Below are 24,023 nucleotides of genomic sequence, written 5' to 3'. Positions count from 1 at the left end.
AACATTATAAATCATTGGCGTATTAGCCAGAGTCACAGGGAGGATCAGGTGGCATTGAACTTTGAAAAAAAATGGTAACAGTGTATATAGTCAAGATTGTCCTCATGATAGGGACAAAGGGATTCCATTTTTATTATTCGCCATTAAGGATGCACCAAATAATTCAACAAGATTTAGTCCTTTGAATTGGTTTGTGAACATGAGGTTAGAAGACCACTGAAATTAGTTCCAGAAAACTTGACAAATAAGAAATCAGAGACTACACTTTTAGACTACGTATCGAATTTCAGAAAAACACAATGGGGCTTGTAAGGTGGCAAGGAAACATTTAAAGACAGAACAGCAGGGAATGAAAGAATTGGCTGATAGGAAAGCGCAGACTCATACTTTTGTATCAGGTGAGAAACGCTAGTTTTATTATCTGTATCGGGAGCACTAATGGAATTTACTGGACTGTATCAAACTGAAAGAAACTCAGCCAAATAAATAATCTGGTATGCACACCAGATGGATGTAAATCATATTAAACATGCTGAGGAGGTATTGGGATAGAATAGATGGGGACAAACATGAGGTCTTGGTAGTAACAAAGCAGGTAGAAGAGGAAGGGTTAAATCCTGAGAGTGACTGTCCTCTAATTAATTTGGGTAATGAGGAAGTACTGGAAAATTTAAACAATTCGTTAAGTTATTGTTGACAAAGAGTCGATAATGAGGGCATCCTTTTGGTCTTGAGATCGGATGATGACAAAGTCAATCACGTGTCAGTGCTTTGATCGTGGATATCTCTAGGAAGTCTTGAACTTAACTTTTTGGTGGAATAGTATGTTAGCGATGACAAGCTGGTGTTCTGCACATTTGGCGAGCAGGAGACCCCCTGGTGGATTTGCAAGTCCCAATTCCTTCCTTTCCAGATTTGGGAGTTCTTTCCAACCCTGCATTGCAGTCCCCAAGGAGGATAATCTCACCTTGTTTAGGAATGTTGAAGAGTAAGTTGTCCATAGTGGAGTAGGTCTTCTTTGCACTCTTCATTAACATCAAGGGTGGGGTGTAGACACATGACCTTTGCCTGCCTTTGGCTACAGGTTCTTGGCAAGTTGTAGACGGAGGGTCATGAGGCATTCGTTGATGCCAACAGGGACATCAACCACTTTACATGGCCTTCCATCAATCTGACCAAGGCTTTTGACTTGGACAATTGCGCAGTGCTATGGATGATGCTGCCAAAGGCCGGCTGTCCAGAGAAACTAATCACCATTCTCCGACTGCTCCATGACAAGTTGTTGCCGACAGTCCTCACCGACAGAAATAAGAACTTCAAGGTCAAGACTGGAGTCAAGCAGAGATGTATCATTGCCTCCATCTTTTTCTCCATCTTCCATCACCACCATCCTTTACCTTGTCAAGACCAAGCTTTCCCATGGACATTATTTACAGGACGAATGGAAAGCCTTTCAACCACAACCGGTTAAAATCCACTAAGAAGACAACATTGATATCACTCTGGGAACTTCAGTACGTGGATGACATCATCACAATTCTCTCAGAAGAGAATCTCCAAGCTATGCTCGACACCTTTACATACGAGGGAATCGGTCTCAGCCTCAATCTCAACCTCAAGAAGACTCAAGTCCTTTACCCACCTGCCCCAGGCACAGTCCGGTCTCTCCCTCCATCAAGATCAACAGAGGAACCCAAACAAATGTGGAGCACTTCCCATACCCAGTGAACCACCTCTCCTAAGACTGACATCGATGCGGAGATCCAACATTGTTCCAATCCACGAGTGCCTCCTTCGGATGCCTAAGGTCGAGAGTAATTGATGACCGTCACACCCGTGCTGACACCAACATCACATAAGAACATAGGAACTAGGAGCAGGAGTAGGCCAACTGGCCCTTCGAGTCTGTTCCACCATTCAATGAGATCATGGCTGATCTTTTGTGGGACTCTGCTCCACTTTCCGGCCCGAACACCATAACCCTTAATCCCTTCATTCTTCAAAAAAACTATTGATCTTTATCTTAAAAACATTTAATGAAGGAGCCTCTACTGCCTCACTGGGCAAGGAATTCCATAGATTCACAAACCTTTGGGTGAAGAAGTTCCTCCTGAACTCAGTCCTAAATCTACTTCCCCTTATTTTGAGACTATGCCCCTAGTTCTGCGTTCACCCCGCCAGTGGAAACAACCTGCCCGCATCTATCCTATCTATTCCCTTCATAATTTTATATGTTTCTATAAGATCCCCTCTCATCCCTCTAAATTCCAACGAGTACAGTCCCAGTCTACTCAACCTCTCCTCGTAATCCAACCCCTTCAGCTCTGGGATTAACCTAGTGAATCTCCTCTGCACACCCTCCAGCGCCAGTACGTCCTTTCTCAGATAAGGAGACCAAAACTGAACACAATACTCCAGGTGTGGCCTCACTAACACCTTATACAATTGCAGCATAACCTCCCTAGTCTTAAACTCCATCCCTCTAGCAATGAAGGACAAAATTCATTTGCCTTCTTAATCACCTGTTGCACCTGTAAACCAACTTTTTGCGGACTCATGCACTAGCACACCCAGGTCTCTCTGCACAGCAGCATGTTTTGATATTTTATCATTTAAATAATAATCCCTTTTGCTGTTATTCCTATCAAAATGGATAACCTCACATTTGACAACATTGTATTCCATCTGCCAGACCCTAGCCCATTCACTTAACCTAGCGAAATCCCTCTGCAGACTTCCAGTATCCTCTGCACATTTTGCTTTAGCACTCATCTTAGTGTCATCTGCAAACTTGGACACATTGCCTTTGGTCCCCAACTCCAAATCATCTATGTAAATTGTGAACAATTGAGGGCCCAACGCTGATCCCTGAGGGTCACCACTAGCTACTGATTGCCAACCAGAGAAACACCCATTAATCCCCACTCTTTGCTTTCTATTAATTAACCAATCTTTTATCCATGCTACTACTTTGCCTTTAATGCCATGCATCTTTATCTTATGCAACAACCTTTTGTGCGGCACCTTGTCAAAGGCTTTCTGGAAATCCAGAGATACCACATCAATTGGCTCCCCGTTATTTACCGCACTGGTAATGTCCTCAAAAAATTCCACTAAATTAGTTAGGCACGACCTGCCCTTTATTAACCCATGCTGCGTCTGCCCAATGGGACAATTTCCATCCAGATGCCTCGCTATTTCTTCCTGGATGATAGATTCCAGCATCTTCCCTACTACCGAAGTTAAGCTCACTGGCCTGTAATTACCCGCTTTCTGCCTACCTCCTTTTTTAAACAGTGGTGTCACGTTTGCTCATTTCCAATCCACCGGGACCACCCCAGAGTCGAGTGAATTTTGGTAAATTATCACTAGTGCATTTGCAAATTCCCTAACCATCTCTTTTAACACTCTGGGATGCATTCCATCAGGGCCAGGAAACCTGTCTACCTTTAGTACCATTAGCTTGCCCATCACTACCTCCTCAGTGAAAACAATCATCTCAAGGTCCTCACCTGTCATTGCCTCATTTCCATCAGTCACTGGCATGTTATTTGTGTCTTCCACTGTGAAGACCGACCCAAAAAACCTGTTCAGTGCCTCAGCCATTTCCTCATCTCCCATTATTAAATCTCCTTTCTCATCCTCCAAAGGACCAATATTTACCTTAGTCACTCTTTTTTGTTTTATATATTTGTGGAAACGTTTACTATCTGTTTTTATATTCTGAGCAAATTTACTCTCATAATCTATCTTTCTCTTCTTTATAGCTTTTTAAATAGCTTTCTGTTGCCCCCTAAAGATTTCCCAGTCCTCTAGTCTCCTACTAATCTTTGCCACTTTGAATGCTTTTTCCTTCAATTTGATACTCTCCCTTATTTCCTTAGATAGCCATGATCAATTTTTCTTCTTTCTGCCGTCCTTCCTTTTTGTTGGTATAACCGTTTGCTGAACACTGTGAAAAATCACTTGGAAGGTTCTCCACTGTTCCTCAACTGTTTCACCATAAAGTCTTTGCTCCCAGTCTAGCTTAGCTAGTTCTTCTCTCATCCCATTGTAATCGCCTTTGTTTAAGCACAAAACACTAGTGCTTGATTTTACCTTCTCACCCTCCATCTGTATTTTAAATTCCACCATATTGTGATCGCTCCTTCCGAGAGGATCCCTAACTATGAGATCCTGAATCAATCCTGTCTCATTACACAGGACCAGATCTAGGACCGCTTGTTCCCTCATAGGTTCCATTACATACTGTTCTAGGAAACTATCGCGGATACATTCTATAAACTCCTCCTCAAGGCTGCCTTGACCGACCTGGTTAAACCAATCGACATGTCGATTAAAATCCCCATGATAACTGTTGTACCATTTCTTCATGCATCCGTTATTTCTTTGTTTATTGCCTGCCCCACCATAATGTTACTATTTGGTGGCCTACAGACGACTCCTATCAGTGACTTTTTCGCCTTACTATTCCTGATTTCCACCCAAATGGATTCAACCATATCCTCCATAACACCGATGTCATGCCTTACTATTGCCCGGATGTCATCCTTAAATAACAGAGCTACACCACCTCCCTTACCATCCACTCTGTCCTTCCGAATAGTTTGATACCTTTGGATATTTATCCCCCAGTCGTGACCATCCTTTAACCATGTTTCAGTAATGGCCACTAAATCATAGGCATTCACGATGATTTGCGCCATCAACTCATTAACCTTATTCTGAATACTACGAGCATTCAGGTAAAGTACACTTATGTTGGCTTTTATACCTCTGTTCTGAATCTTAACACCTTGATCTGTAACCTCTCCTACGTTATTTTTCCTCTTAGCTTTTCTCCTAATTTTCCTTGTCGTTGAACCCATATCTTCATGCAACAACCTGCCGCATCGCTTTGGATTTATGTTTTTACTTCCCGTTTTATTCCTTTTAGTATTGCTGGTCCTATTCATTGAGCTCCCCTCAGTCACTGTACCTTGTACTGTCACCCTTTTTGATTTTTGACTATGGTTTCTCTGCCTTACACTTTCCCCCTTACTGCCTTTTGTTTCTGTCCCTATTTTACTACCTTCATTCTTCCTGCATCGGATCCCAACCCCCTGCCACATTAGTTTAAACACTCCCCAATTGCTCTCGCAAATAGGACATCAGTTCCAGTCCTGCCCAGGTGTAACCCGTCCAGTTTGTACAGGTCCCACCCTCCCAGAACCGGTCCCAATGCCCCAGGAATCTGAAACCCTCCCTCTGACACCATCTCTTCAGCCACGTATTCATCCTATATATCCTGTCATTTCTACTCTGACTAGCCCATGGCACCGGTAGTAATCCTGAGATCACTACCTTCGAGGTCCGATTTCTTAACTTCCTTTCTAGCTCCCTGTATTCTGCTTTTAGGACCTCATCCTTTTTTTTACCTATGTCGTTTGTACCGATGTGTACCACACCACTGGCTGTTCACCCTCCCCCTCCAGAATGTCCTGTACCCGCTCCGAGACATCCTTGACCCCTAGCACCAGGGAGGCAACACACCATCCTGTAGGCTCGTTTGCGGCCACAGAAACGCCTGTCTATTCCCCTTACAATTTAATCCCCTATGACTATTGCACTGTCACATTGATCACCCCTCCCCTCTGCAGCAGAACCAACCGTGGTGCCACGAGTTTGGCTGTTGCTTTTTTCCCCTGAGAGGCCATTCCCCTCAACAGTATCCAAAGCGGTACATCTGTTCTGCAAGGGAATGGCCACAGGAGTTTCATGCACTACCTGCCTCACTCTCTTGCTCTGTCTGGTGGTCACCCATTCCCTTCCTGCCTGCGGAGTCTGAGTCTGTGGTGTGACCACCTCTCTATACGTGCTATCCACGATACTCTCCGACTCGCGGATGCTCCACAGTGTCTCCAGCCGCTGATCCAGCTCTGAAACTCGAGCTTCCAGGAGCTGCAACTGGAGACACTTACTGCACACATGCTGACCCTGGGGACTGGAACTGTCCCCAGCCTGCCACATGGAGGAAGAGGAGCAGACCATGCCTTGGAGCTGTCCTGCCATGAATTATTCCTTTAAAGTAAACCTTTGAAATTAATCTTTCAAAAGATGTTTTTGTGTCAGATTAAATCCAATCCCCGTGTACTATTTAATTTGATTTTTTTTTTTTTAAACTGAGTATTTATCCCTCTTGATCTGACAACAAATTAAAAATAGTTATTTAATTGAAATTTAAAAAGTTATTTAAATCAAATTAAAAATGTTAAAAATAGTAATTCAAATCAATGTAAAAATGGTAATCTAACTCAAATCAAAACTAGTATTTAAATCAGTAACTCCAGATATTCAATTTTAGTCCAGTCTGACTTTCAGCCAATCAGGTCACAGTCTCATGTGACGTCACAATACTGTTTTTTTTAAACAAACAGCTGTCTTACCCGAGAGCGCTCGTTACTGAAGTCTCGCCCTCTCTCAAAGGAGATTACTCACACAAAGGAATTACTCTTTGGATTTTGACATGTCAGGATCTGGAAACCACATGAACTATTATTCTTCTGTGCAGGTTAGGTGGATTGGCTGTGCTAAAAACACTGCACCATTAGTGTGCAGGTTAGGTGGGGTTATGGGGTTACAGGGATAGTACGGGGGAGTGGGCCTAGGAAGAGTGCTCTTTCAGAGGATCGGTGCAGACTCAATGGGCCGAATGCCCTCCTTCTGTACAATTCTATGATTTCTGCAGTTCTTGTAATGTCAAACTCCTTTTTTTTTCTATTCCCCCTTTTTCTGTGTGTGTGATTGCAGCAGAGTGGGAAGATGCAGACATTGCTTCTCTGCATTTTTTTGAATATAAAATAAACCAACCATCTGAGCTAATCATTATGTGGGTTTGCAGCAGATTATTAGTAAATTGAATCACAAAGAAAACGAGGGATTGGGTAAAAAATCCCGCTACGTTTTAAAAGAATTCAAAGTGACTTCCGGTGGCGGCAATGAGCGAGTCAGCCGCACATTCGGGGGCTCTCACTCCGGCGGGATTTGAGGATCTGGTTCCCTGGTTTTGCGGGACTGTGGAGCGTTGAAAGGACGGCCACGGGGGCTAAGGAGCGAGCAGAGCTGCATGGAACTGCGGGAGAGCAGAAAGCAGCGTAAACGAGAGAGGAAGGGACAAAGGCAAGGTGCCGGGGAAGCTGACCCGGGAGCAAAGATGGCGGACCTGCGGAACTCGGACACGGCGATCTAGCAGGCGCTGAAAAACATTCTGCAGGTGATAAAGAGCAGTTTTGAGTCGTTGAAGCGGGATAACTTGGACCCACTTCAGAAGGCAGTGGATCAGCTGAACCAGAGACTGGATGCCCAGGACGAAAAAGTTAAGGAGCTGGGGGAGGCGGTGGAGGAGCAGGCGGACGCGCAGACGATTGCTGCGATAGAAGTCGACGGGTTGAAGGAGAGACCGAGAAGACTTCCGGACAGAGTAAAGGAGCTGGAAAATAAAGCCTGTAGACAAAATCTGAGGATCATCGGCCTCCCGGAGGGGGCGGAGGGAGCTGATGCCACAGTGTTCGTGGCAGACCTGTTGATGCAGCTGATGGGGTCTGAAGCCTGTCCCCGACCGCCGGAGCTGGAGGGGGCACACCGAGTACAGGCGAGACAGGTGCGTCCGGGGGGTCCCCCCCCGTCCGATGGTGATTAGGTTCCACAGGTTTGTGGAGAAGGAGCGGGTGCTGCAGTGAGCAAAGAGCGCTAAGAGCAGCACGTGGAATAACAGTGTCCTTCGCATTTACCAGGACCTAAGCCAGGAGGTGGCCAGGCGGCGAGCAGCCTTTGCAACAAGTTAAGGAGGTGTTGTTCAAAAAGCATGTGAAGTTTGGTCTGCTCTTCCCGGCCCGTCTTTGGGTTACGTATCAGGGCCAAGGCCACTACTTCTCCGAGCCCGAAGAAGCGATGGACTTTGTGAGGGATTAGGGGCTGGTCTCGAAAAAAGGATCCACGGACGCAAGCTAGGGTCCGAGAATTACTGTTTGAAGGGACGCCTACTGTGCCTGGACTGCTGGTCGACTGTTTTCTGCTTTAAAGGTGGTGTATTTTCTGTGGGTAGTTTTTGCACCCCCCCCCCCCCACCCCCCACCCCCCCACCCCACCCCACCCCACCCACCACCCCCCCCCCCCCCCATATGGTCTTTTTCCTTTTTTCTGTTTTTTTTTCTCTCTTTTTATTTTCTGGTGTGGTGGGGACCTTTTGTGGGGCTCTCTGAGTGCGTTGGAGCCTGTATTGTAACAAAATGGTGGCCGGTCAGCAATGGGGGTTAAAGATGTTGGTTGGGGGCTTTTGTTTAATTTATATCTATGGTTTTTATGTTTGTTTCAGATGGGGGATGTACGGGTACTGGGTTATTTTTTGTTTTTTTAGTGCTCAGAAAGGGACGTGGGTTAACACTTTTTTGTGTACACAGCTGGGACTGTATTGTACCTGGAGCAGCCTCACGGTGCTGTTCGATATTTCCATCTTGTTTGATCTTTCCCATCTTAGTGAGACCGCTCCAGTGGGTTGGAGTGGGGGATGGTGTGCTGGGGAGTGGGGAGATGAGGTCGGGGAAACAATGGGAGTGAGACAAGGGGTGCTGGAACGATGAGTCACCGGGCTAGCAGATTGGCTAGTCAAGGGAGTCAGGTGGGGAGGGGGGGAGAATACAGCCAGCGGATGGCAGGGGCGGGGTTATCGGGGGATGTTGCTGGGGGGGGGGGGTATTTTGCTGACGTGGGGGGAGATTTGCAGTAGGTAATGGAAAGGAGGTCAGGGGTGGAGGCGGTCAAGAGGTGAGCCAGGAATGGCACGGCGCATGGGCCGGGGGCGGGCCCGAGAAAGGTTATGGCTGACCGGCTTGGGGGGGGGGGGCCCCCCAACCAGGCTGATCACCTGGAATGTCAGGGGACTAAATGGGCCAGTTAAAATGCCACGTGTGTTCGCGCATTTGCGGGCTCTAAAGGCGGACATAATTATGTTGCAGGAGACACATCTGAAAGTGTCTGACCAGACTAGGCTAAGGAAGGGCTGGATCAGCCAGGTCTTCCACTCGGACTTGGATTCTAAGTCCAGGGGGGTAGCAATTATGATCAATAAGCGGGTTCAATTTGAGGCGGAGGGCGTAGTCGCAGACGGCGGGGACAGATTCCTTATGGTAAGGGGCAAGCTGGAGGGGAGGAGAGTGGTGCTGGTGAACAGATATGCGCCAAACTGGGACGATGTTGACTTTACCAAAAGAGTGCTGGGGAAGATCCCGGACTGAGACTCACGTAAGTTGATAATGGGGGGGGGGGGGACTTTAATACGGTCTGTGACCCGGGGCTGGACCGGTCATGTCCCAGAACGGGCAGACTCCCAGCAATGGAGCTGAAAGGGTTCATGGAGCAAATGGGGGCTGTGGACCCATGGAAAGCCAGACAGCCGACGGGAAGAGGCTACTTGTTTTATTCGCATGTTCATAAAGTATATTCTAGGATTGATTTTTTTTATCGTGAGCAGGGACTGTGTAGGGGAGGTAAAGAATACGGAATACTCGGCAATCACTATCTCGGACCATGCCCTGTACTGGGTGGACCTGCAGGTCGGTGGGGCGAATTACCAACGCCCGCAATGGAGGTTAGACGTAGGACTGTTGTCGGAGGAGGGAATATGTGAGAGACTTCGGAAGTGTATGCAAAATTACTTGCAGGTGAACGATACGGGGGAGGTTTCAGCAACGACCCTGTGGGAGGCGCTGAAGGCAGTAGTGAGGGGGGAGCTGATCTCAATTCGGGCTCACGGGGTCAGGGCGGACAGAGCAGAAATGGAGAGATTGGTTAGGGAAATTCACGGGATAGACGAGGAGCATGCGGGGTCCCCGGGGGAGGACCTACTCAGGGAGAGACGGAGATTGCAGGCGGAACCGGGGGTGCTATCCACGAGTAGGGCCATGGAACAACTTAGGAAGGCGAGAGGAGTGGTGTATGAGCATGGGGAGAAGGCCAGCAGATTGCTAGCGCAGCAACTCAGGAAGAGGGAGGCGGCCAGGGAAATAAGTAGAGTGGTTGATGGGGAGGGGAGCAGAAGTGGAGGACCCGGCAGAGGGGGGTGGAACATAGGGTCTCTCTCTATGCGGACGCTGGCGGGGAGGGTGCAGACTGTAAAGATGACAATCCTCCCTAGATTTCTGTTCATCTTCCAGTGCCTCCCGATCTTTATCCCACGGTCCTTCTTCAAAAGGACTGGCAAAATCATCATGAGCTTTGTCTGGGCGGGAAAATCCCCGCGGGTGAAGAAGGTGATGCTTGAAAGGAGCCGCAGCAAGGGGGGACTGGCATTGCCGAGTCTGATCAACTATTACTGGGTGGCTAACATAGCCATGATGAGGAAGTGGATGGTGGGTACGGGGTCTATCTGGGAGCGAGTGGAGGCGGCTTTGTGCAGGGGCACCAGTTTGGCAGCCCTGGTCACGGCTCCCCTACCGCTGTCGCCGGCCAGGTACTCCACCAGCCCGGTAGTGGGGTCGGCCCTGCGGATATGGGGCCAGTGGAGGAGGCATGTAGGGGGGGCGGGTGCGACTGTCTGGGCTCCAATATGTGATAACCATCGATTCGCTCCCGGGAACATGGATGGAGGGTTTCAAACATGGTGGCGGGCAGGGTTGGGGAGGGTGGGCGATATGTTCCTGGAGGGGAGCTTTGCGAGTTTGAGGGGCTTGGAGGAGAAATTTGGGCTGGTAAGGGGAAATGACTTTAGGTACTTACAAATGCGGGACTTTATACAAAGACAGGTCCCATCCTTCCCACGCCTCCCGCCAATAGGGATCCAGGACAGAATAGTCTCTAGAGGAGAAGGAGGAGAGGGTAGAGTCTCGGATATCTACAAGGTGCTCATGAAGGGGAAAGAGTCCCAGACGGAGGAACTGAAAGTCAAATGGGAGGAGGAGTTTAGCGGGCAGATGGAGGACGGGCTGTAGGCGGAAGCTCTGAGTAGGGTAAACTCAACCGCAACATGTGCCAGGCTCGGCCTGATTCAATTTAAGGTCGTTCACCGGGCCCACATGACGGTAGCTCGGATGAGCAAATTCATTGGGGTAGGGGACAAGTGCGCTAGATGCGCGGGAGGACCAGCGAACCACGTTCACATGTTTTGGGCATGCCCTAAGCTTAGGGGGTACTGGGAGGAATTTGCGGGGGTCATGTCCCGGGTGCTGAAAACAAGGGTGGTGATGAGTCCAGGGGAGGCAATATTCGGGGTTTCGGAAGACCCGGAAGTCCAGAGGGAGAAAGAGGCCGATGTTCTGGCCTTTGCTTCCCTGATAGCCCGGTGGGGAATACTGCTGGCATGGAGGGACTCAAAACCCCCAAAGACCGAACTATGGCTTTCGGGCATGTCAAGTTTTCTGGGTATGGAAAAAATTAAGTTCGCCTTGAGGGGATCTGTATTGGGGTTCGCCCGAAGGTGGCACCCATTCATCGACTTCTTCGCGGGAGCGTGAACGTCAGCGGGGGGGGGGGGGGGGGGGGGGGGGGAGATGGAGATTAGAGTAGAGTAGGAGGGATAAATAGGCAGGTAGTGTCTAGGGGAGAGGAGCGGGCATGTGCAGTATGGTTTGATTGAAGTATTGGTTTTATATTGATGTTTGCTGTAACTGTTTACAATGCCAAAAAATGCCTCAATAAAATTGTTTGTTTAAAAGAAAAGAATTCAAAATATTTTCTAATTCCAGATAGGTGGTAAGTGAAAATAAGTACAGTAAAGCTGTCTCTCCCCTTCCGTCACAACATCTTTTAATTAATTTGTCATTCTGTCAATATTGTGATATGTAAATAATCCAAACTCACTCCATGTCCCTCTCACTTACCCGATGTTCTTGTCCACTGAAAATCCCCTCGTATGTTAACAATGAGCTGAGTCCATCCACCACTTCTTCAATTGCCTGTTCTAGTCTGTCCCGGTAGAATTTTGTCAACTGGAATAGCTGATAATCATCACACTTGGTCAAAAACTCAGTGACTGAGGAGTTTGGGTCTGTGAACACAAATGAAGATGAAACACATTATCCAATTTCATCCCAGAATTCTACGTTTCCTCTTATATTGAACAACAGGCAGCACGGTAGCATTGTGGATAGCACAATTGCTTCACAGCTCCAGGGTCCCAGGTTCGATTCCAGCTTGGGTCACTGTCTGTGCGGAGTCTGCACATCCTCCCAGTGTGTGCGTGGGTTTCCTCCGGGTGCTCCGGTTTCCTCCCACAGTCCAAAGATGTGCAGGTTAGGTGGATTGGCCATGATAAATTGCCCTTAGTGTTGGGTGGGGTTACTGGGTTATGAGGATAGGGTGGAGGTGTTGACCTTGGGTAGGGTGCTCTTTCCAAGAGCCTGTGCAGACTCGATGGGCCGAATGGCCTCCTTCTGCACTGTAAATTCTATGATAACTGAATCCGCCTGTGAACCACATTATCAAGAAAACCTGGGCTAGAATTCTCCGGCCATTTTGAATCTTTTTTCCTGCCGGCAGTGCACCCCTGCCTGTGGCTTTTCCAGTAGTGTGGGGTGGCATCAATGGGAAATCCCATTGACAAGCGGCAGGAAGAGAGAATTCCGCTGCCAGTAAATGGGGCGTCACTGAGAAACACGCGGCTGGGGGACTGGAAAATCCAGCCCGACAAACCACTTTTCATCATTCTTAAAATATGGGCAAAAATGCTCAACACAGCTTATCTGCTCCAGGCTCACCTGACCATCATTTGTGTCCAAAAACGTTGAGTAATTTGAGCACAAAATATAGATATAAAAGTTTGTCTACAACACTCATCTCCACTGACTGAACACCTTCAAAATGCAGCACAAAATACTCAGTTTGCCTTTGTCTTGAAAAATGTTAAGGTAGATAAGTCCCCAGAGCCTGATGGGATCTACCCCAGAATACTGAAGGAGGCTGGAGAGGAAATTGCTGAGGCCTTGACAGAAATCTTTGGATCCTCACTGTCTTCAGGTGATGTCCCGGAGGACTGGAGAATAGCCAATGTTGTTCCTGTTTAAGAAGGGTAGCAAGGATAATCCAGGGAACTACAGGCCGATGAGCCCTACGTCAGTGGTAGGGAAATTACTGGAGAGAATTCTTCGAGACAGGATCTACTCCAGTTTGGAAGCAAATGGACATATTAGTGAGAGGCAGCATGGTTTTGTGAAGGGGAGGTCGTGTCTCACTAACTTGATAGAGTTTTTCGAGGAGGTCACTAAGATGATTGATGCAGGTAGGGCAGTGGATGTTGTCTATATGGACTTCAGTAAGGCCTTTGACAAGGTCCCTCATGGTAGACTAGTACAAAAAGTGAAGTCATACGGGATCAGGGGTGAGCTGGCAAGGTGGATACAGAACTGGCTAGGTCATAGAAGGCAGAGAGTAGCAATGGAAGGATGCTTTTCTAATTGGAGGGCTATGACTAGTGGTGTTCCGCAGGGATCAGTGCTGGGATCTTTGCTGTTTGTAGTATATATAAATGATTTGGAGGAAAATGTAACTGGTCTGATTAGTAAGTTTGCAGACGACACTAAGGTTGATGGAATTGCGGATAGCGATGAGGACTGTCAGAGGATACAGCAGGATTTAGATTGTTTGGAGACTTGGGCGGAGAGATGGCAGATGGAATTTAATCCGGACAAATGTGAGATAATGCATTTTGGAAGGTCAAATGCAGGTAGGGAATATACAGTGAATGGTAGAACCCTCAAGAGTATTGAAAGTCAGAGAGATCTAGGTGTACAGGTCCACAGGACACTGAAAGGGGCAACACAGGTGGAGAAGGTAGTCAAGAAGGCGTACGGCATGCTTGCCTTCATTGGCCGAGGCATTGAGTATAAGAATTGGCAAGTCATGTTGCAGATGTAAAGAACCTTAGTTAGGCCACACTTGGAGTATAGTGTTCAATTCTGGTCGCCACACTACCAGAAGGGTGTGGAGGCTTTAGAGAGGGTGCAGAAGAGATTTACCAGAATGTTGCCTGGTATGGAGGGCATTAGCTATGAGGAGCGGTTGAATAAACTCGGTTTGTTCTCACTGGAACGACCGAGGTTGAGGGGCGACCTGATAGAGGTCTACAAAATTATGAGGGGCATGGACAGAGTGAATAGTCAGAGGCTTTTCCCCAGGGTAGAGAGGTCAATTACTAGGGGGCATAGGTTTAAGGTGCGAGGGGCAAGGTTTAGAGTAGATGTACGAGGCAAGTTTTTTTACACAGAGTGTAGTGGGTGCCTGGAACGCGCTACCGGAGGAGATGGTGGAAGCAGGGACGATAGTGACATTTAAGGGGCATCTTGACAAATACATGAATAGGATAGGAATAGAGGGATACGGACCCAGGAAGTGTAGAAGATTGTAGTTTAGTCGGGCAGCATGGTCGGCACGGGCTTGGAGGGCCGAAGGACCTGTTCCTGTGCTGTACTTTTCTTTGTTCTTTGTTTGTTTTGTTCCTGCTCCTTAATTCTGGGCATAAAGTTTATATCGTAACAACTTCCGGAAACATTTTTGTGTTCTTAAAAATCACTTCATATTGGAACCGAGCAATTCATTTTTTTCTCCTCAAAATGTTATGCTCAGTTTCAGTTTGGTCCAAGTACTGCAGAAACCTAGAATTTTCAGGATAGCTCACCAGACCAAGAGACAGTGCCTAACTTGCAGCCGCCGACTCTCACACACCGACTGCCATTTCATGCTCAATTGAGCTCCGATTGGCAGTGGGTGGTGTAATGTTCTCTGCACGCACGGATGGCGAGGTCTTTGTAGTTGAAGTGCTCAGAGAACATGCAGCTTTGTAAATGAACAAAACTGTTTATTAATTAACTAAATTACTAAAGAGTTTCTATGATGTTATATTGCAGTTGGATATACGGCTAGATACAAATAACTATGGTTAACTCTGATTAATCACAGTCGCTCAGGAGCTGCCCGACATGCGACTTTGCTTTTGTGCTTGTTGTCCCGATTCCCTGTCTCTGTGCTGTCCAGGAGATTACCTCGTATCTCCATGAGGCCTGACTTCTAGTGACCTACTCCTGTCATCATGCTACCTGTGGTCGGATGATAGAATCTCAGTCAATGCACACGGCACCTATCCTAACTTACAGTTCGGTTATTAAATTATAAACAAATGATATTATACATATCATTACAGATGGAACTTTCATCCGCTTTGGAAGGAAGTCCCGCTTTGAGAGCTGTCGGCCAATCAGATTTGGCAACAGCTTATTGTCGCCCTCTACTGGCTTTGACTGACAAAACAGACGAATCACTCATAATTTGGATTCCACTAATACAAACTTTGTTTAAGTGAATAAGACGTTAGTTATGGACTTACTTGAACAGTTACATAAATTTCAACACTCACAACTTGAACTCAAAATACTACCCGATGGGGAGGTCTGGCCAGGCTCGCTCTGGAGGACTCGTTATTCCTCTCTGAGTTTCAAACTTAGGGGGCGGGTTTTTCTGAGCCCGCGATGGTGGGCAGAGAATTGGCGGCAATCACGCCCCCGCGCGGTCGCCGCAACGCCGTCGGGGGCTGCCGAAATAAGCCCCCGCAGCAATTTTCCGTGGGCGATGAGCCGAACTCCCACCGAGTCCCGCCAGCGTACCACCCGGCGGGTGCTCGGACCCACGGCAGCGGTGAATGTCCTAGTGGGAGGGCGGGGGGGGGGGATCTGACTCCGGGGGGAGGAACTCCACTGGGTCCAAGCCCGCAATCGGGGGCTTCCGATCAGCGGGCAGCCGCAATCTGGAGGGGGCCTACCTCCTTCTCCAAGGCCCGCTATAAGGTCCCCGACATGTTGCTCTGCATGGAGATGGCCACCATGCGCATGTGCCGGCACGGATCGTGCAGGGCCGCCTTTCGGCGCCGGAGCAGCGCGCAGCATTCTGGCGCCTTGCTAGCCCCGTAAAAAACGGTGAATTGCTGGCCCTGGAGGACCGTTGACGCCTGTGTCCACCACTCCGGTGTTTATGCCGTCGTCAACACTTGTCTGGGATTTCGGAGAATCCCAGCCAAGGTCCCCTCTCCATGAATATTGATCCTCAGGATTATCCCTGTTGAAATCTCCAAAGCGTCTTCTTTTTATAAGGTTTTAGTTTTATCTTATAAACAATCCACATAGGCACAGTTGTCCTTGGAGAATCTAATTTTCACTGTTATCGGTGAAGAGTCCAGATGGACAAGTTGTCCTTCCTAATTTTCCCACAACACATTTTGCTGAGCTGGAACTACTCATACAAGTTTGTAACCCTCTTTTACCATCATTATCATCACCACCCGGCCAGGCACATTACTGCAGCGGCCAGAAGAGGTATTTTAGCGCTATGCCGTGAGAAGGTAAGACCCAGGGACTCAAGGGTGGGAGGGTAGTAGATGGGAGGTTAGTAGACGCGCCTCATGTGGGTAACCCAGAGCTCTAACATCCGGGGATGGGGTCTCATCTTTGAGGGGACCTTCAGAGTAAAGTGCCTCCTCCCTCTATTCCACTCCACCCCACACACCGTCTCCCCTTACTCTTGCCAATATAGAAATTCAGGCCAGGTGGGATAAGGCTCTTTTAGGGCATAAATTGGTGAATGGCCAACGGTGGGCGAACTTCCGCCACCGAGAAACATCGCACAGCGGGGCGGGGGCAGAGAAAAGATATAACTCAGAACTGGACCTGCAATAAGCACGGTGGGCCATCAGCAGCAGCAAAATTGTATAAAAACACAATCTGTAGCCTGATGGCCTGGCATATTTCCCACTCTAGCATTACCACCAAGCCGGGGATCAAACCTGGTTCAATTAAGACTGCTGGATGACATGCCAAGAACCAGAATCAGGCATACATAAATATGAAATGTTAACCTGGTGAAGGTATAACAGGGGACTACTTGCAGGCCAAACAGTGGAAGCAGCATGCGACAGAAAGAGCTAAGTAATCCCACAATCAACGGATCAGATTTAATCCCTGCATTTCACCACATCCAGTCGTGAATGTTGGTGGACAATTAAGCAAATAATAGGAGGACTTCCGGTGGCGGCCATGGTGAGTGGTCGCATACAGGGTAGCTCCTGCTTGAAGGCACAGGAACAAGCACTATTTATCCGATACTGGGTGGAATTTTATGAAAACGTGTAGGTGAAGGTTGGAGGAGTAGTTTCCCCCGGAGTGGTATGTTCGCAGGTTATCAAACCCATCAGATAACATTGAGAGACCTGGCCAAAGAGTTGGAGGAAACCTGTGCTGCAGCAGCCAGTGTCAGGATGGCAGAGGGGGAAGGGCCGGTGCTAGGTGGAAGGCTCCAGATGGAGCAGTTGATGGCTTTTATTAAGGAGGAATTCCGCCTGCAGAGGAAGGAGATGCTGGGGATCGCTGGAAGCCATCGAAGGAGCTGTGGCACCCCTGAAGATTTCAATGGAACGAATGGAGAAGGGATTGGAGGTTCAGGGGTTGCAGATTCGGGAGATCGAAGGACTGATCTCGGACCACAGTGATCGTGTGGTGGTTCTGGAGGCGGAGGTGGAATTCTGAGGGGACCTGTGTAAAATATTGAGGGCAAAGGTGGAGGAGCAGGAGAATACCTCGCGAATGCAGAACCTGCGAATAGTGGGCCTGCCTGAAGGAGTAGAAGGTGTGAGTGCCACGAGTGTCTCGAAGATCCTGACGGGGCTCGTGGCAGAGGGGGTGCTAGATAAGACACCTGAAGTGGACGGAGCGCATAGGTCCGTGAGGCAGAAGTCGAGAGCTGGGGAGCCGCCGTGGGTGGTGATCGTGAGTCTCCACAAATTTGTGGAGAAATAAATAGTTTTGCGTTGGGCAAGGGAGAAACATATCTGCGACTGGGAGGGGAATAAAGTCTGAATTTATCAGGACATCGGCGATGAGTTGGCGAAGAGGCGGGCAGGGTTCAACAAGGCCAAGGTGGTCCTGTACCTATGGCAGATCAGGTTTGGGGTGCTCTACCCGGCGAAATTATGGGGGACGTTCGGAGGCCAGGAGTATTATTTCAAGACCCCAGAAGCGGCCGAAGACTTCATTAAGGAGCATAAACTAGGGGAGAACTGAGCGGACAATGCTTGGGAACAAGGGTGCTGGCACTTCATAATGGTTAGGAACATGTTCGAAGTAGGGATTGGGGGATTTTCATCTCCTCCGATTTGGAGGGGGTCCTTTTTTCGTTTACTGTTGGTATTGTAAGGTGATGGGAGGGGAAGAGTTTTTGTGGGGATGGATGTTTCCATCATCCCATCCTGTGTTATGGGACAGTTTGTGTTTAGGATTTGTTTGTTTGCTTTTGGGGAGGCGGCCTGGGTTTCTGGGAAAATCTTTGTTTGGGTGGGGGAGAGTAAGGTCAGCAAGGAGTCTTCTTCCTTGAGCTGAGGAGTGGGGCGGGGAAGGGGAGGTCATTGGGAGGCGCCTTTGGGCAGGGACTGCCGTGCTAGCAGGTGGTGTTGGTGAATGGAAGTGAGGTGGTGGGGGAGAAGGCTGAGAGGGGTGGCTGCTGCGGGGGGGGGGGGGGGGGGGGTTGTTGTGACGTGGTAGGGGGTGAGATGACATGTTCAGGGGCAGAGAAGGGGCCATGTGGGCTAGGTATAGGATTGAATTAAGGGGGCAGGAGTTAAGTGAGGAAGATGACGGACGGTAGGAGGGATTGGAGGTGTAAGCCTTCGGTAAGGCTGGTAACGTGGAACATTTGGGGACTGAATGGGCGGTTGAAAGATTGTGGATGTTCACGCACCTCAGGAGCTTGAAAGCACAGGTGGTCTTTCTGCAGGAGACGCACCTCCAGGTGTGAAAGACCAGGCTAGGTTAAGGAAGGGGTGGGTCGGACAGGTTTTAAAAAAAATATATTTTATTCAAATTTTTCAGCCAAACAAAACAGTACAAAGGTTTTTCCCTTTTTACAGCAACAAAACAATATAAATAACAGCGACCGTTTTTTAACAAATAAGTAAATATTATATATACTAAATGGCAACTGCCATAATAAAAATAATAACTCTCCCAAATAATAAAATCAAACAATCCAATATACATAACCAAGTACAAATATCTATACATAAACACCCCTGAGGACCCATCCGAGCCCTCCCCCCCCCCCCCCCCCCCCCCTCCCCCCTGGGTTGCTGCTGTTACCTTCCCATTTCCTTTATCGTTCTGCGAGGTAGTTAATGAACGGTTGCCACCGCCTGGTGAACCCTTGCGCCGAACCCCTTAGTGCAAACTTTATCCGTTCCAGTTTTATAAACCCTGCCATGTCGTTTATCCAGGTCTCCACGCCCGGGGCTTTGGCTTCCTTCCACATAAGCAATATCCTTCGCCGGGCTACTAGGGACGCAAAGGCCAAGACATCAGCCTCTCTCGCCAACTGCACTCCCGGCTCTTCTGCAACCCCAAATATAGCCAACCCCCAGCTTGGCTCGACCCGGACCCCCACCACCTTTGAAAGCACATTCGCCACCCCCACCCAGAACCCCTGCAGTGCCGGGCATGACCAAAACATGTGGGTGTGGTTCGCCGGGCTTCTCGAGCATCTCGCACACCTATCCTCTACCCCGAAAAATTGAATTGTATCAGGCTAAGCCTGGCGCACGAGGACAAAGAGTTCACCCTACGTAGGGCATCTGCCCATGGCCCCTCTTCAATCTCTTCCCCCAGCTCTTCTTCCCATTTTCCCTTCAGCTCATCCACCATGATCTCCCCCTTGTCTCTCATTTCCCTGTATATATCTGACACCCTACCATCCCCCACCCATGTCCCTGAGATCACTCTGTCCTGAATCTCCTGCGTCGGGAGCTGCGGGAATTCCCTCACCTGTTGCCTCGCAAAAGTCCTCAGTTGCATGTATCGAAATGCATTCCCTTGGGGCAACCCATATTTTTCCGTCAGTGCTCCCAGACTCGCAAACGTCCCATCTAAGAACGGATCCCTCAATTGCACAATCCCAGCTCTCTGCCATGCTCCAAATCCCCCATCTATTCTCCCCGGGACAAACCTATGATTATTTTTTTATCGGGGACCGCACCAAGGCTCCAGTCATTCCCCTATGCCGTCTCCACTGCCCCCAAATTTTCAGTGTTGCCGCCACCACTGGACTTGTGGTGTATTCCTTCGGGGTGAACGGCAATGGCGCCGTCGCCAGTGCTTGTAGGCTGGTTCCTTTGCAGGACGCCATCTCCAATCTCTTCCACGCCGCTCCCTCCCCTTCTCCCATCCACTTACACACCATTGAGACATTGGCGGCCCAATAGTACTCACTTAAATTCGGAAGTGCCAGTCCCCCCTATCCCTGCTACGCTGCAAAAACCCCCTCCTCACTCTCGGGGTCTTCCCAGCCCACACAAAACTCATGACACTTTTCTCGATTTTCTTGAAAAAAGCCTTCGTGACCATCACTGGGAGGCACTGAAACACAAAAAGGAATCTCGGGAGGACTACCATTTTGACCGCCTGCACCCTACCCACCAGTGACAGGGGCACCATGTCCCATCTCATAAAATCCTCCTCCATCTGTTCCACCAATCGTGTTAGATTAAGCCTATGTAAGGTTCCCCAACTCCTGGCTATCTGAATCCCTAAGTACCGGAAATCTCTTGTTACCTTCCTCAGCGGTAAATCATCTATTCCCCTGCTCTGCTCACCGTATGCACCACAAACAACTCACTCTTCCCCATATTCAATTTGTACCCCGAGAATTCCCCAAACTCCCTGCGTGTCTGCATTATCTCAGGCATCCCCTCCACCGGGTCCGCAACATACAGCAATAAATCATCTGCATACAAAGATACCTGGTGTTTTTCTCCTCCCCTGAGTACTCCTCTCCACTTCCTGGAGCCCCTCAGTGCTATGGCCAGGGGCTCAATTGCCAATGCAAACAGTAATGGAGACAGGGGACACCCCTGCCTCGTCCCTCTATAAAGACGGAAGTAGTCAGACCTCTGCCTGTTCGTGACCACACTTGCCACCGGGGCCCTATATAGCAGTTGTACCCATCCAATAAACCCTTCTCCAAAACCAAATCTCCTCAACACTTCCCACAGATAGTCCCACTCAACTCTGTCGAATGCTTTCTCGGCGTCCATGGCCACCACTATCTCCGCCTCCCCCTCTGGTGGGGGCATCATCATCACCCCTAGCAGCCTCCGTATGTTCATGTTCAGCTGTCTCCCCTTAACGAACCCGGTTTGATCCTCGTGGACCACCCCGGGGACATAATCCTCTATCCTCGTCGCCATCACCTTGGCCAGGAGCTTAGCATCTACGTTCAAAAGGGAAATGGGCCTGTAGGACCCACACTGCAGCGGGTCTTTTTCCTTCTTCAAAAGTAGCGATATCGTCGCTTGACATAGTCGGGGGCAACTTCCCCCTTTCCCTGGCCTCATTAAAGGTTCTCGTCAAAAGCGGGGCCAGTAGGTCCATATATTTCCTATAAAATTCCACCGGGAACCCATCCGGTCCCGGGGCCTTCCCCGCCTGCATGCTCCCAATCCACTTTACAACCTCCTCCATCTCAATCTGTGCTCCCAGTCCCGCCCTCTCCTGCTCCTCCACCTTCGGGAATTCCAGCTGATCCAGGAAACACATCATTCCCTCCTTCCCTGAGCTTGGTGCTGAGCCTTATATAACCTCTCATAGAATGCCTTGAACACCCCGTTCACTCTCTCCGCTCCCCGTTCCATCTCTCCCTCCTCATCTCTCACCCCACCTATCTCCCTCGCCGCTCCCCTCTTCCTCAATTGATGGGCCAGTAGCCGACTCGCCTTCTCTCCATATTCGTACTGTACACCCTGTGCTCTCCTCCACTGTGCCTCTGCCTTACCCGTGGTCAGCAGGTCAAATTCCACATGTAACCTTTGTCTTTCCCTGTACAGTCCCTCCTCCGGTGCCTCTGCATATTGCCTGTCCACCCTCAGAAGTTCTCTCAACAATCGCTCCCTTTCTTTACCCTCTTGCTTCCCTTTATGTGCCCTTATGGATATCAGTTCCCCTCTGACCACCGCCTTCAACGCCTCCCAGACCACTCCCACCTGAACCTCTCCGTTGTCATTAAGCTCCAAGTACCTTTCGATACACCCCCTCACCCTTAGGCATACCCCCTCATCCGCCAATAAGCCCATATCCATTCTCCAGAGTGGGTGCTGTTCTTTTTCCTCTCCTACCTCCAGGTCTACCCAATGTGGAGCGTGGTCCGAAATGTCCCTGTCACCTTCGGAATCAGTGCCCTTCCCAAGACAAAAAAGTCGATCCGTGAATATACCTTGTGAACATGGGAGAAAAATGAGAACTCCTTACTCCTAGGCCTAATAAATCTCCAGGGGTCTACTCCTCCCATCTGCTCCATGAAGTCCTTGAGCACCCTGGCCGCTGCCGGCCTCCTCCCGGTCCTGGACCTCGACCGGTACAGCCCTGGACCAAGCACCGTATTGAAGTCTCCCCCCATTACCAACTTTCCCGCCTCCAGGTCCGGGATACGCCCCAACAGACGCCTCATAAAGTTTGCATCATCCCAGTTCGGGGCGTATACATTCACCAGAACCACCGCCTCTTGCAATTTGCCACTCACCATCACATATCTACCCCCACTATCCGTCACTATGGTGTTTGCCTCAAACAGTACCCGTTTCCCCACTAAGATAGCCACCCCCCTATTCTTCGCATCTAAACCCGAATGAAACACCTGCCCCACCCATCCTTTATGTAGTCTGACCTGGTCTATCAGTTTCAGGTGCGTCTCCTGCAACACAACCACATCTGCCTTTAATTTCTTTAGGTGTGCGAGTACCCGTGCCCTTTTAATCGACCCGTTCAGCCCTCTCACGTTCCACGTGATCAGCCGGGTTGGGGGGCTCTTTACCCCCCCCCCCCCACTTGTCGACTAGCCATCCCCTTTTTTAACCCAGCTCCTCACCCGGTTCCCACGTACCCGTATATCCCACCGACGGTGCCCCCCCGTCTCGACCACCCCGTCCCATAACAGCTCCCCCTTCTCCTTAGCAGCAGCAACCCAGTTAACTCCCCCCCCCCTCCGCTAGATCCCCCTCTAGCGTAGTTGCACCCCCCATGTTGCTCCCAGAAGTCAGCGAACTCTGGCTGACCTCGGCTTCCCCCTTTGCCCTCGGTCCCTCACTGTGCGAGGCCCCCTCCTTCCTGCGTCCCTGTTCCCGCCACAATTACCATAGCGCGGGAGCAAAGCCCGCGTTTCCCACTCGGCCCCGCCCCCTAATGGCGCATTTCCCTTCTCCTTCCCCTTTCCTTCCCACCAGCGCCCACAGTTCCTCATTCCCCACCCCCCCAACGAGGGGAAGAGAGAAAAGTTACAGGGTCGAAGAATTAACAAATTGAAAAATCATCCCCCCCCCCCCTTCCCCTTCCTTGCCCCACATAATCACCCCACCACTTTATCCCAGAAGCTCTTTCTCTCGCCAGACTATTCCAGCTTCTCGTCCACAATGAATGGCCACGCCTCTTCTGCCGTCTCAAAGTAGTGGTGCTTCCCTTGGTGTGTGACCCACAGTCTCGCCGGTTGCAACATTCCAAATTGAACCTTCTTTTTGTGAAGCACCGCCTTAGCCCGATTGAAACCTGCCCTCCTTCTCGCCACCTCCGCACTCCAATCCTGGTACACGCGGATCACCGCGTTCTCCCTCCTACAACTCCGAGTTTTCTTCGCCCATCTGAGGACCGTCTCTCTGTCGTTGTAGCGGAGAAACCTCACCACTATAGCTCGAGGTATTTCTCCAGCCTTTGGTCTTCGCGCCAGAACTCGATAGGCTCCCTCCACCTCCAAAGGGCCCGTCGGGGCCTCCGATCCCATTAGCGAGTGAAGCATCGTGCTTACATATGCCCCGACGTCCGCCCCCTCTGCGCCTTCGGGAAGACCCAGGACACTTAAATTCTTCCTCCTCGAATTATTCTCCAGTGCTTCCAACCTCTCCACACACCTTTTGTGCTGTGCCTCGTGCGTTTCTGCCTTCACCACCAGGCCCTGTATTTCATCTTCGTTTTCAGCAGTCTTTG

General features: G+C 49.5%; 1 protein-coding gene across 3 annotated transcripts in view; it reads right to left on the bottom strand.

The window, feature by feature from the left end:
* LOC140410235 (NACHT, LRR and PYD domains-containing protein 3-like) overlaps nucleotides 1–24,023 on the bottom strand; it is a 437,830-nt gene that overhangs the window by 29,676 nt on the left and 384,131 nt on the right. For all 3 annotated transcript variants that reach the window (XM_072498189.1, XM_072498190.1, XM_072498191.1), the window contains one exon: nucleotides 11,853–12,019. In XM_072498189.1, the coding sequence (XP_072354290.1) occupies nucleotides 11,853–12,019 (167 nt within the window). The remainder of the gene's footprint in view (nucleotides 1–11,852; nucleotides 12,020–24,023) is intronic.

Source organism: Scyliorhinus torazame, chromosome 4, assembly GCF_047496885.1.
Source record: "Scyliorhinus torazame isolate Kashiwa2021f chromosome 4, sScyTor2.1, whole genome shotgun sequence".
Taxonomy (NCBI): Eukaryota; Metazoa; Chordata; class Chondrichthyes; order Carcharhiniformes; family Scyliorhinidae; genus Scyliorhinus; species Scyliorhinus torazame.
This window is presented reverse-complemented; position numbering and strand designations above follow the sequence as displayed.